The sequence below is a fragment of the Sprattus sprattus genome, assembly GCF_963457725.1.
Source record: "Sprattus sprattus genome assembly, chromosome: 18".
Classification (NCBI taxonomy): Eukaryota; Metazoa; Chordata; class Actinopteri; order Clupeiformes; family Clupeidae; genus Sprattus; species Sprattus sprattus.
Window position 1 is genome coordinate 8,647,186 of NC_137916.1, and position 14,645 is coordinate 8,661,830.

At 40.9% G+C, this 14,645-nt stretch overlaps 1 protein-coding gene across 1 annotated transcript; it reads left to right on the plus strand.

Moving 5' to 3' along the window:
* The first annotated feature begins 531 nt into the window (after positions 1–531).
* On the plus strand, positions 532–13,795 carry atxn7l3a (ataxin 7 like 3a). Its single transcript, XM_080856962.1, has 13 exons — positions 532–724; positions 1,707–1,818; positions 1,924–2,056; positions 2,637–2,808; positions 3,053–3,150; positions 3,357–3,379; positions 3,596–3,641; positions 5,511–5,548; positions 5,782–5,850; positions 6,001–6,044; positions 11,238–11,309; positions 11,937–12,073; positions 12,329–13,795. The coding sequence occupies exons 2-13, from the start codon at positions 1,768–1,770 to the stop codon at positions 12,559–12,561; spliced, it is 1,116 nt and encodes a 371-aa protein (XP_080713088.1). The 5' UTR covers positions 532–724; positions 1,707–1,767; the 3' UTR covers positions 12,562–13,795.
* The last annotated feature ends 850 nt before the right edge of the window (positions 13,796–14,645 follow it).

Here is a 14,645-nt window from a genome sequence, read left to right on the forward strand (position 1 = left end):
GGGACAACACACTTCACGTGGTAAGCAAACTGTATTGGATATGAACTATGTAGTCGAACAACGTGTTCCGGAATTTTCCTTGTAGGGGTTCAAGAGATGCGTTGATGGGAAAAATTAGATACATGAATAATCCTTATTAGAACAAAATAAATGAATAGGGAATTCTTTAATACGGATGAGGCTGCACTCAGAATTGTTGTGCAAAAATACTGAGACTAACTTAATGTTTTGTTGAACAACCCAAGATGTTCAGAGATATTTTTCATTTCTTTACCGTCCTCGTGGTTTCTGTGCGCCACTGCTTCTTCCTGTAATTAATAACAGCCACCTACACATACAGTAAGGCAGTGAGTTATACTTTGTCTACTTTTCAGTGCAGTTTGTGAGTTTGCCAGTAGCGAAAATATTTAAAGCCGAAGAAAAGTCAACGTTCGACTTTTAGATGGGTCGTTTGTGACTGAATTATGTTTGTGTTTACGATTGATTAGTGCTGCCTTGACTTGCATATGGCGTATCCTTCTGAATGATTTTCTTAGCTGTCACACTTGGTTTAATGATAAAGGATTATCATTCAGTTACATTCTCCTGGCTTAACTGACTGTGCAACTGGTAGATGAACACATTTAGAACGCTGTCTTGTCATTCGGCATGAACACCATACCAGGAGGATGCTAGTATTCATCAGTAGGAGCTATGTCGTCTACACTGCCCCTCAGTTCGCTCGGTAAGTAACGTTACACCTGGCTTGTTATCCGTCGTGGTTTATATTTAAAATGACCGAAAATGTCCATATTACTTAAATGTGTGCTCTTTAATGTGGTCACGTAGGTAACATCATGATGCATTGTAACATGCCCATAATTATGGAAGTCACGCCACCTCTTGGTGTACCACACCGAGCAAGCTAACCTATTTGATAGCTGTGTAGCTATCGCTATCTGACAAGTTGTACAGCTAGCTAGCTAGCTAGCTATAGATTGCTAAATTAACCTAGCAAACTTACATCGTTTCATCTAGTCAAAATGGACAGTGGTTGACTCACCACACTTCCACAACATAGCTAGCTATCTGATCGATACTAACGGAGACTTCCGCTCTCTGTTCTTGAAATAACAAGATACCAACGGTGTGTTTTTTTCTTTTAAAGAAACTATCGCTAGCCCGATTTTCACTGGCCTTTCGTTGTTCGATTAGCTTAATTAGCTTGTCTGTTTTTAGCCAAAGTTCTCTCTAACCTGCAAACAAATAGTCTGTTGTAACGTTAAATGACATCAGCAACAGCAGAAACAGCGTCTATGGGTATGATTATGTTTGTACGTACAGCATTGGTAGCATTGTCTGCCTATGTTCAGAGAGTTGACACCATTTTAAGGTTTTGATAAGGTGTTGCCAAACCACAGCATATAAACCTAAAGACAAGTTATACGAGGAATCACGAACTAGCGAGCAGCAATAATAAAATAGACAACAGTGGTTTGAACTGGCAGAACTTTGTCATGGTCAGCTGCCCTAAAATTGAATCATAACTGGTTAAGCTGTCAGTTACCATTCAAACTCTTTGTAAGAACAACAACGTAGTTTATTCATGCAATAACTTAGTCACTCAACGTTTTTGCCAGACGAAGATTTTGGAAATTTTCAACCATTGTTTGAAATAACAGATTGTGTACAGACGTAACGTCATCTGTTTCTTTTTCTACCCTCAGTGACCCGTAGCCATGCCAACTGCCATGTAGATCTTACAATTACCTCCATTTAGTTTTTCAAATGAAAATGGAGGATATGTCTCTGTCAGGCCTAGACAACACCAAGCTAGAGGTAACTTATGTAGGCCTACTCTAAATACACATTAAGCTATTATACATCTTGGATAATTTGTTGCCACTGGCCTTCAGTAGTTCATTTGCTCTGGTTTTCTGACAGGCCTTGGCACAGGACATATACTCAGACCTTGTTGATGATGCTTGCTTGGGGCTGTGCTTTGATGTGCACCGGGCCGTTAAACAAGGCTATTTCTTTCTGGATGACACTGACCAAGAAAGCATGAAGGAGTTCGGTGAGTGTTACAGGAATGTTGTCTCAAGCCTAGCCCCAGTGTGTCATTCCAGGCCTAATCACGTTAAAGCCTCATAGGCTAATTTCCTGAAGAAATAAAACCAGAAAAAACTTGTCTATATTATTTTAATGTACTTGACAGTAGACAGCTTAAAACTGTCTCCTCAATAGTTTTTGTGTTAAAAATGTGTAAAGTTGGTGACCCAGGCTAAAAACGACGTCAGACCACAGATCAAGCTGAGTTTCAGTAGACATTATCTGGAGGCTGATAACATCAAGCATGAATGTAATCTATATCCATTATGATTTTAGTCATTGGTGAGATTAAAAATAAATGGATCAGACCAACAAAAATGACTCTGGCCTGGGGCATCAACGTTACACATTTTGAACACAAAAACCATTAGGAGGGTATTTGTAAGGTTTTGCACCACAACATTAATAAAAAACTGAAAAAATTGTATCCACTACATGACCTGTAAGGCTCTAGGTGATTTAATGTGGAATGACCCTTGTGAAAGTGGAAACATTAAAATCTACCTGGCCCAGATCTTTTTTTTAAGACTTGTCTCTTGGTCTAGAAATCGTGGACCAGCCAGGGGTGGACATCTTCGGCCAGGTGTTCAACCAGTGGAAGAACAAGGAGTGTGTGTGTCCCAACTGCAACAGAAGCATTGCGGCATCACGATTTGCTCCTCATCTTGAGAAGTGCATGGGCATGGGGAGGAATAGCAGCCGCATTGCAAACCGCAGGTACATTTTTAAGGTTGTGTGTGTGTGTGAGTGGGTGCGTAGGTTCATTTTTACTTTCTTGAATCAGACCATTGTAGCTGCTGTTAAGACGTGGATGATCAGGAGCAAATTTGTGTGTGAATGTGCACATCTCTTGTATATGTATGTAGTGGTGTGTTCAAATGCACACTGTGAAATGTACACATTGTCAGTCATTTATCATATTTATGTCACAGGAGTGCTTTGTGGGTTTTTTTTCTCTTAGGATAGCCAGCAGCAACAATTTAAATAAATCAGAGAGTGACCAAGAAGACAATGATGACGTCAATGACAACGACTGGTCATATGGCTCAGAGAAAAAAGGTATCGGTGGAGTACACCGCACACGCTCACACAGATACACACACACACACACACACGTTCACACAGATACACACACATACACACACAGCCTCACACTTTTAATATCTCACTCTCTCTCTCTGTTGGTTTGTTCGTCTATCTGTGTTTTTCGTAACCACTATTCTCCTAATGATGGCTATTATGTTCCCATCTCTATCCTTCCACAGCTAAAAAGAGAAGATCAGAAAAGGTATATTTGTATGGAAATCTTGGTTTTCTAATGTCATGTAATTTTTTTTATATCCCTTCTGTAAGTATACTTTAAGGTTGACATTAAGGTTAACCTTAGCATACTTCGGTGATAAATATACTCTAGTGATTTATTCACGGCTAATTCTCAGCTCAGTGACATTCTGATAAGTCATATGGGTTGAGCACACTTTTAAGCATTTTGCTCTATCCCCAGAATCCCAATTCACCCAGAAGATCAAAATCCTTAAAGCATAAAAATGGTGAGTTGTTTGTCTCTTTTATGACCGGTAGTGGCATTCTTGCTCAGGTATGGATCTATGATCTGACATACCAACTAACAAGAGTTCTAAAACTCTTTGATAATCCATGAAGGTCAGTATATAGACCTCGATGTAGATGTGTTTGGCTTCCCCAAATTCAGGCTGCTCTATTCCAGTCATTCAATTCTATTCCAATCCATTGATAGAGGGACTTCAGTGCCTCAGGTCGTGTGACCCTGTATCTGAGTCAGTAGATGGCATTCATGGTGTGTGTGTGTGTGTCTCTGTGTGTGTGTGCTGTCTGGACTGAGATTTAGTTTGGAATGATGTGTGACCCTGGTGGTCCCAGCTTGGTGTACTAGTGTGTGTGTGTGTGAGAGAGTGTGTGGGTGCCGCACGCATGTATGTATACAGGTGTGTGTGTATTACGGACGTTTGACTCTCATTTTTCGCAGTGCTTGGCCCAAAGCGACATGTTGTGGATCAGGAGCAGCCATGCTTGCTGTTAAGGCATAATGATACATTTCCTCAGTGACAGGCGGTGCATGCAGCCGCTGCCCCATGATTCCCAACTCGCAACATGAGCAAAGAATTATGGGGAATTGGCCTTCAAACATTTCTCTAATTAGATTTTTTGTTCTAGTCCTAGAACCTTGCCAAAGCATTGGTTATGAAGAGGACCAATGGTCAGTATTATTTGTAACCCTCCTCTCTTGAAGGAGATCCCCGTGGTCCAGCTGGTGACCCACCTCTTTATTGGTAGCAGAGCACCAGTGGATCGTGGGACTGAAAGGGTGCAGTGCCAGTTTTGTGTAGCGCATAAAGAGAAGCGAAAGCACTCTGTGACCTTCTGCTCAAGATGTCCGCCATGTTTTCTTGAGAGCTCTTTCAATGCTGTTTTTTTTTTTGTGTGGATCATGGACATTACAAAAAAAAAAAAAAACAGTGTTTACACTACTGCACTTTGATTGGCATAAGTGTTGTTGGGTTGGAGGGTGGCAGGGTTGGGAAAGAGCGGCTACAAGAACATCTGACATTGGCAAAGACATTGGCTCATGGACTTGACCGGTCTCTGCACTGAGCCGCTGCATTGCAGTGGCTAACTCACTGGTCGGCATGTGCTTGGATTTCATTTTGTTGTTGTTGTCTTCTGTTTTATTTCGATGTCGTTCTGCGTTCTCTCCTGATTATGTACTGACCATTTAATCTTGCATAAACTTGACCTCCACGAGAAGACACCCATGCTGCCATGTTCTATAAAATAATGAAATAAAACACCCCTCTCACCTCCAGCCCTTATGAAATAAATGACCTGATCAACAAGCCACAATTGTGTGACTGTCCCCTCATTTGACTCTGTCCCCTCATTTGACTCTGCCATCCTATCACTGAGTGTCTACTTAAGAGCAAATAGTGCTGTGATGTTGCAGAGAATGTATAGCCGTTGTGTCAAATTTGTCCGACAGATATGCTTTAAAGGATAAAGCGAGAGAGAGAGAGAGTAGCACAGTAGACAACATTGATCTGGCTGGTTTCCATAATCTAACCAATGAAAGGTATGGTCATTCCTGATGGTTCCCTGCAAATGAGCACAGGGAGGCAAGTATAAGGGAGGCTATGAATTTTTTTTGTGAGATGCATATCACTTATAATTCATTTTTCCCATCAGCACCTGTGCTTATATCTCTAAATTGTCATTGATCATACACATCTAATATTATAATAATAATAGAAGTAGGCAATGAAGATGAATCAAGGCAACGTGTTTCAGTCTCCAGCAGACTTACTCGGCCTGTTCCATCATGAGCATCCTTAGTTATCTTTGGCTCTGGCTCTGCAGTAGTAATGCCCACTGTTCTCTGTTTGCAGGGGAGTTCAACAGTAGTGTCAGCACAGACCTCTACAAGGTAACAGGCTCACAAATATATCACATTTACACTAAATGTATAGTGTAAATACTATACATTTTAGTGAGATTATACACATATGTATATGTATATATTAAATGAAAGAGCAAGGTGTTTTTGTAATAAAATATTTATAATACATTTGGTGGTGAGTAATGTGTGTTTTATGGCTTAGTGATGAACTTCAGCATATATGGCTTTGTATCTCTGAAGTGTTTGCATGCTCTTTGCAGTATAACTATAACACAGGCATCAGTTATGAAACTCTGGGTCCGGAGGAACTGAGATCTTTGCTGACTACGGTATCTTTACCCTTCTTTGTCATCTATTGTTCATTTCTCCATTAGTTTCATATGCTCATTAAAACTTGAATTTTGTACATTTCTTTTGATGAAGGTTGTGTTTACACTTTAGCTCGTCAGTTTCTAATGGATGCAATTCTGTTTCCATAGCAATGTGGGGTTGTGTCAGAGCACACCAAGAAAATGTGCACCAGGTAAGGATGATGCTGTTTGCTTAGACTTTCTGTGGGTAACCTCCATATATCTAAGACTTTCTGTAGGTAACCTCCATATATCTAAGACTTTCTGTGGGTAACCTCCATATATCTAAGACTTTCTGTGGGTAACCTCCATATATCTAATACTTTCTGTGGGTAAGCTCCATATCGCTAATACTTTCTGTGGGTAAGCTCCATATCGCTAATACTTTCTGTGGGTAAGCTCCATATCTCTAAGGCCTGGAGTCTTTCCCCCCTCGTTGAATTCCATCGACCTCCTGAGGTAATTTACACTCCAAAAATTAAAATCCCCTAGAATGGAATACAATAGTACAGGGCTACTCAATTAGAAACCCAAAAGGTCCACTCGCCAAATTTCCATTCAGTCCAGGGACCGAAACAGTAATGGTCAATATCCAAAAACATAACTCCAACAAAAACGTTCAAACTATGCACCAAAGGTGATGTGGTCTGGCCTCATTTGTGTGAAAGGTGACACTTTTTTATGGTTTAAATTTGGGCATAAAAGGTGTGAAGGTGTTCATTAGTGAGTGAGCTCCTGTATTTGTTTTTTACCATATTCATGGTTGTAAAAGCAGACTCACAACAGTATGTTGAGGTATGCAAGCTCTTGTTGTGTGGCTGATCTCACTATTACACTGCATGTTGCTTGGTATGATTGCTGATGGTGTATTTTCCCCCCTTACCTCAGAGTTCTGCAGGTATTTCTGTTCGAAGTGTGCATGCTTTGTTTCATAGTGACGTTTCACGTTAACACTTTTGACAAGGGCAACCATCTCGTTGCAGATTAAACACATCGGTTTTGTGCTCCCCACAAGCAGCACAAATGCATTCTTGTTGTCAGTCCACTCTGTCTTAATTTCGCAATTTTTGGAATCAACTTTTCGTTTTTTGTCAGGTTTCAAGCACGCCATGATTTTCGTTTGCTGAGAAAAGATACCGTTCACAAATCTATTGGCCCGCGTTGTTGCCATTTGACACACACAACCTGCGTGACCCACAGATCTCGCCGCCAACATTGAGTGAGTGAGTTGTCGTGATGTTGTTATTACAGCTCCTGATTGGACCTCTGGATTGGACACGGAAGAGTAGGGAAAAATTATATAGCGTGGAATTATGCACCAATGTAAACTTGCTTGGGTCATGATTAAATTAGAATGTTGATTTTGGCTTCGGTCCAAATCTGATTGCGTCTGGGTCCGGATCCGGACCGTGGTCCGCCTATTGAGTACCCCTGCAATAGTAGGTGTGGTACATTTACGTATATAAATAATGAAACACATTTCTAGCCAACCATTAACACACATCATGCCGCTTTTTCCTGTGACTGAGAAGACACAAAGCATGTGTGTACAAGGGTCTAAGCTTTGTTCAAAGTTCCTAGCTTCTTATAAAGAGAGCCAATGTTCTTATTGCAACACTAACTCTCCCCTCTAGCTTTTGAGACAAACCTCCTAGAACAGGGGTTTTCAACCGGTGGTCCGCGGCGCTATTGCAGGGGGTCCGCGATTAAAAAAAATAAAAAATAATAATAATTGCTTTGATATTTCAACACATTTCCAGATTACTCTTGAAAATGTCTGAAATAAGAAAAATATGTCTAAAATAATATAAAGGTGATTCACGCTGACAGAATGTAGCCTTGCACCTATCCAGTCTATGGTAGCCTGTGCTAAGTTCTGGATAAGTTGCCAGAACGAATTTCCAGAGCTTGCTGCAAAAGCAATGAGGTGTATTTTGCAAACTTTCAAACTACCTGTGTGAGAGCTTTTTATTTTTGAAGAATAAGTACAGAGCAAGAGAATAATATGAGACTGTCGCTGTCTACCATTTGGCCACGAATAGACAGGCTGTGTGGACTTCACCATGCCCAGATATTACACTGACACGTCTCCCCTCTCCCCACACATGCACGAACGAACGCACACACGCAAGCGCGTAGGCACATCAGTGGGCCGCGGATTACTTTCTAGTCAGAATGGTGGTCCCTGGGACAAAACCAGTTGAAAACCACTGTCCTAGAATATCCCACTGTATTTAAAACTCTCAGTGTAGAATAGTTATTCCTGCCCAAAGCAACCACACATAACTACAGGCATTACGGGAACTAGAGGCCCTATTTCTTCCATGTGTTGTTGGCTTCTCTTATTAAGATGATGATACTGTGATTCAAACGCAGTTGGCAAAACAGTGTTGGATTGATGCTGATCATGTTAATCAGTAACATACATGATTAGTATTACATTGATGCTGTTCACATGCTGTTGTACAGTGTTGTGGGCTGGACAGATGAAAGGATGTGCCTTCAAATGGCACGAGTAAAATAACCTCAGTCATAGGTGTTACCTATTGTGCATGATCTTGGTGTGAAGGAATGGTCTTTTTCATCAGTGTTGGTGGAAATGGTCATGCCATTTTGGTACACAAGTGGCCTCTCAATTTATAAAGGACTTGCGATTCAAAAACAATGGGCCTCATTCTCGAAAGCAGTTGGGAAGACTTTCCGAAGGATTTCAGAAGGAACTCCACTTCGGAAACATTTATGAAAACATTTGCATTCTCGTTATTTTTTTCTTCTGTGCTTTCTTCTGAACTTCAGACAACTTTCAGAACTCGAAATAGCAGTCGTAACTCTGCCGTAATCTTCTCAAATGCGATTCCACGGGCCATCTTGTGGTTATTTCAGGAATCGCGTTGAGGAATGACATTTGAAAAAACTCCGTATTACAGTAAAAGGGTTAACGGGCGAATTTGTGAGAACCCGTTGGTGATTGCGTTCACGTCAACTCTACAGACATCCTCGGATTAAAATAATTATGATAATAATAAATACGAGAATATTTGTATCATTAACAATTACGTTTCACATTTATAGTCATAATTATACGAGGTAGTGTTTATTGTTACACTAGGTCTATATGACTGTTCTCTCCCTTGTACGTCACTTTGGACAAAGGCCGTGTCTGCTAAGAGACTGATTGTGAATGACATGAACACTGCAAATGTAAGTGAATAAATAAATAAACACTAAGCTCAATCTCTAAGAATTAAAGCCTGAATATATTGCAATTTATACTACTACTGGTGGCCAGTCTTCACCCCTATTGTGGCCATTTCGAATTTCAGGACGGACTACTATTTATACTCGTACTTGGGACCGGTCTTCACACCTATGGTGCCTATTTTTCGATAAAAAAAAAAAGTGACTACTTAAATGTGTTTTACGGACTTCGGACGTTCAACGTTATACAATATCTCCACCTTATTAATGAACACCTGTTACGAGGTGGATTCGGGAGATTGCGACAGCACACGTTTCTAAAATTGCGTCTCCTAATAAGGAGCTGGCAGGGCGTGTATGTATGCAAATCCACTTTCACGAGAACGCGCATCAATCTAAGAAGCTAATCGGAAGGAACCCAGCTGAGAAGACTTCGGCTGCTTATGAACACATTTTCAAGCGTGTGGGAATGCAGCGGAAGCGTTTCTCTTACGTTGTTTTTGCGAAGTCGTGTAAGAAACATTTCTGAAGAATTACAGAAAAAGGTCGAGAATGAGGCCCAATGTGATTGTCAGTTCAAGTCCCTGAAGTTTATGAATGAACCTGATAACATTTTGTGTTTTTCTATACATTTAAATTCAATATCATTACTATAAAGACTGAATTTAGCTATAATGAGCAGTGGCGGTTCTACATGGAAATACGCCCTGGGCGAGACCCCTCGAGACCCCCCCCCCCCCCAAACCCCCCAGCCCGATTATTTTATTTTTGTTTTAATATATATAAATATTTTTTCTAATAACTAAATAAATGAAAGATAAACTTTGCACAATTGCACAAATCCTTTTAGAGAAGTTTAAATAACACACTTAAGGGAATCAATGGGAATAAACATGCCCTTACATGCCCTTACTGCCTACATGCTAAATATCTGTCATTAGACGCTATATTAACTTATTTCAGGGAGGAACAATTAGCTGCTTAGTTACTGCCTAGAATTCTATGCATGCCACACTTATTACTGTTAAACTACACTTTGTCACGAAATAGAGTTGTAGCAAATGTCAAATGTTCCGTCTTTGAAACTGCCTACAGAAGATACAGTATGAACATTCCGTTGGCTAATTACACGGTCCAACGTCAATGATGAACCTAAAACTGAACGTGTAACAGTTTTGTTGCAAAGCACAGTCTTATCGCGAAATTAGATCTTGTGTTTGTTGAGTTAAAACCGATTTATTGTTGTATAATCATAGGCAGCAGAATAGCAGGCTAACAAATGTAAGAGTTATACCACCAATTAACATTAGCCCTTCATCATTACATGGATACCGTAATTAAACAGAGAGAACATAGTGGCATACCTTTATGTTTTGCTGGTTTCTCCTCTTCTTCTTTTCTTTTTTTTTTTTTTCGAAATTGGGCACCTTTTCCTATCCATCTCTGTGCTTATTTTGCACTCGACAATCAACAAATTCTCCATCCCCCAACACTGTCACTCGTACAGAAGTTAAGTCTAAACCAATTCACCTTGCCCTTGGTGACACATAATCGTTCAGTATTACCTATTTGTATAAGCCATTTCACACAATTCAGAAAAACAAAAAATGTGCAGGAATTATAGGCCTGTAATTATAATATTATGAATGTGCGTTTTTTGCAAGAAAGTCGAGGTATGACTATAGCCTACAGTGGATCCCCCGTCCCCCCACTTGTCCGTTCCAGTTGGGAGACCCAGAGCTGAACTTTTCCCCAGCTGCAGGGGGCGCCAATTTGCCAATTCCCCACACAGTGATATGATATTTTGTTATAATTTTTTTGGTCGTGCCGCCCCCCACGTGACTTGAAAAAGTGCCGCCCCGGGTCGCCCGTGCCTAAAACCGCCACTGATAATGAGTGTCATGAGCTGGCTTTGTCCTGATTGGGCTGAAAACACAAGCCTTGGCCATTTGGAGACATAAACCTGGCAACACTTGCCGCACATGGGCAGAGAATCTCAAGGGCACCGTCAGCGTCCACTTATCTCACCTCTAATCTCTTATTGGCCGCTCACCCCTCTGCTCTCATGTGTGATTGGCCGCCGACAGCGCCCTTCCTATTCATTTGCCGCCGTCGGTGTGTCTCTGGTGTGGCCCAGCTGTGTGTAATGCCACATTGTGTCCTGCCAGGTCCCACCGGTGTCCCCAGCACACGGACGAACAGAGGAGGGCCGTCAGAGTGTTCCTCCTTGGGCCGTCCGCGTGAGTCTGACCCCCTAGCCCTGGATGTAGTTGTTGATACTGCTTTAAATTTGTCTTGTCTCTAAATTTGAATTGTTACTGGTTGGCTGGTTATTGGAATGTTTAGGTCTGCATCTATTCTTTCTTTGACAATTTGACAAGGCTAAATGGAGTGACCAATAAGCCCACATACCTCACCTACATACATGAACATGACACCAAAGCAGCTGGTAATTACATTGGGAACAAATTGGTTAACTTCTGCATACCTTTCACGCTCCTTTACTGTCTACTCTTAGTGACTTAGTGCTGTTCAGGGTTTTCTTATGAGGAAAGTATGATGACCTAGAGTAGTCAACATTTATAAAGATGAATCTTGTTTCTACCTGGGCCTTTATTAGCTTACCAACTAATCAGCCTAAAAGAGCATCCTGCTTAGCCTAGGTGCTAAAAGCACTACATTATCACATTGCTGAAATATCGAAAGGATGTTATGTGAAGTATTTCTATCCAGGTAATGTCCCGTTTACTCTTGTTGACCATCCCAAACATTAACGCAGGCTGCTGCAGTTATTGATGTTGTTCGGGCGGATGGATGGTGGTGTTGCTCACGGTTTGCAGTGTGTCTTGTGTGGTTGTCTCTGGCAGGTCCATGCTTCCTGACCCAGACTCGGTGATGGAGAGCGACGGCTACGACGTGTCTGACGGACAGGTGCTCATGGGTCGCCTTCAGTGGGACGGCTCCTCAGACATCTCCCCCTCAGATTCAGCCTCCTCCAAAGCTAGTGAGTTCAGAGGTTTAGCATCCACTGTCAGGAACTCTCTTCTTTGAACCGAACAATTAGTTAAATGTTGTTTATGGTGATTTACTTTACAAAGAACATGTACCAAAGCATAGTATCTTACATGCCCCAGCTTAGCTTTTAGTAAGATGCATGTTTACTTTTATGAGCACAAAACTTTTTTCAATTGAATATACACGTAATTTAACATTCATCTTACCTCCTTGATTTCTCTTTTTCTGTGTTTGTCCCTTTCAGGTACAACAAACTCTGACTCAAAAAGGACAAAGAAGAAGAAACCGAGTTCTCTGTCCCTGACTGTTGTGGGAGCAGACAGAGGAGAGAGGGAAGACAGAGGAGGAAGGGAAGGTGGGAGTGGAGGAGTAGGGAGCGGTAGCAGTTCCCAGAGTGCACTTGGCCTCCCTGGCCGAAAGAAGAAGCCCAAACTCTCTGCACCTTTGGCTCCTAGTATCTACGACGACCTGCACTGAGATGCTCTGTATTGCACTCCTTAATTTAACAGCCTGTTTTCGCGTATCTCTCTCTCTCTTTCCCACATTGACACACAGATGCCTTTGTGATTGATCAGTTGTGATTGATCACTTAGGGATCAGTTATTTGTCTTTGAGATGTGCTCACAAAGACACTCCAGAACTAGAGATGGACCCAGTAAACACAGATTTAGTTGAGATATTCTTGGAGGTGAGTGTGTCTTTGGTGTTAGGGCCCTTAGGAGTATATATTTGTGGTATGAGAATGATGACAGATTCTGCTCAGCTGACAAGGTGATCATGTATATTTGATTTTACTCTTTTTCATTCTTTTCATTTTGTGTGTCAAGTGTGATTGTGTATTAATACATTTTGATCATATTGGTTCAGTGACTTATTTTATTTGTTGTATAGTGCAATTACTGTGTGTATTTTCATCTGTTCTAAATCTGTGATGGCCCACAGTTAACTGAGCGTGTAAAATCCTACACTCAGTATCAATTGTGTGTGTGTGTGTGTGTGTGTCCACATTTTCACATGGATCATGAGAAGAAATAAGCTGTGCAATCACTTAACTATGCTGTCCTCAAATCACTAGTAGTGTTATACACAGTCTTTCCATTCTCAGTTTTTTTTTCTGAGAAATTATGTTACTGAAATCTCATGACAGTCCCTCTTCAAGTGTTTTACTCAGCTGGCTTGCGTAGTTCTGTCTCATTGTCTTCCACCCTGTGCTTCCTGCTAAATTGTGCCACACTAACTGTTGTGGGTTGCTGGACACGAAGAGCAACTTTCTTTCATTGGCATCAGAAGCTATTTCTGTCTGTATTTATTGTCGTGCAGGACTTCAAGTTGTGTCTTTTTTTTGTTTATTTGCCTGTGGATCCTATTTTTATTATTTCTAACTTAACTATTTTGTATGCTGTCGGTGTAACTGTTTGAATCAACATATGCACTTGAAACAAATTAATTCCAAACTATATTTAATCGTCCCTATCTGGTAAAAATTATGAAAATTGTGGTTATTCGACTGCAATCCCAACACAAAAAAACAAGAATACTATATATTTTAAAGTTTTTTAAGGCATGTTTCGAGGGTTGGGGTCCTTCTATGTATGCTATTGTTTGTATACGTGATACATTATGCTGCACCAGTGTGTCATGTGACACAAGGCAGTGAAACATGTAAATATCAAAGAAAAAAATAAACAAAAACAAAATTATTTTTCCATAAGACATGCATGTGTGCTGTGAATGCCCATGCATATTGTGGTGTTGTATATATGCATTTGTGAAATAAACGGTAGCTCGCTATTTAGTCCTTTATCTTTTTAAGGTAGATTATTCTGGTCAATTAAAACATTTTGACTCAGGAGTTGACGCTTATTATTTTTTTCACTTACCCTAGTGTTTGTCTTTACTGTGAGTGTACACTAGATGTCTAAAATGCAAACTAGTCATGCTTGGCTGCAGCACAGTTGACCTGCCATAAAGAGGTTTTTGAGGTCTTCTTGCATCAGGTGCAGAGACAAGTCTGCTGTTAGCATGTTCCTTCTCAACTGTGACCTTCAGTTGGGAATCAACCTTTAAAATGTCTGTCACTGGGCCTCATTTATGAAACGTTGCGTAAAAACCATCCTACATTTTGTCTAAGACATTTCCTGAAATGAGCGTAAGTGAGATCCACAGTAAACAGACGTAGGCCTACACACAAAAAACACGTGTACGCCAATCCTTCGGTTATAAATCACAAATGGTCGTGAAATTGTGCGCAACTGGATCTCCGCCCTCAAAACGCCCCTATTTAATCTAATCAGCATATTATCAATGCACAAACAGAGCGCATCCTCAATGCACAAACTCTCTGTGACAGTGGCAAGCAAGAAAGAAACATGTAAACAGAAGAATTAAAGTGAGGCTGACATCGACGTTCTGCTGATGGAACAGCAGATGCGGGCCAAAACATCGTTAGAAAGCCTGTCTGGTGGCTTAGTGGCAAAAGCAAAGTATTTGAAGTAGTAGACACGTCTCCGAAGCACCAGAACCTGCGGCAGCAACACCTTCGCTCTGTTCCGTTTTCCCTA

Bases quoted from the DNA above. Each gene is read 5' to 3' on its own strand.
- atxn7l3a (XM_080856962.1), top strand. From the start codon at position 1,768: ATGAAAATGGAGGATATGTCTCTGTCAGGCCTAGACAACACCAAGCTA. The intron at 5,851-6,000 runs GTATCTTTACCC...CTGTTTCCATAG, and splicing joins TGAGATCTTTGCTGACTACG to CAATGTGGGGTTGTGTCAGA. The intron at 11,310-11,936 runs GTGAGTCTGACC...TGTCTCTGGCAG, and splicing joins TTCCTCCTTGGGCCGTCCGC to GTCCATGCTTCCTGACCCAG.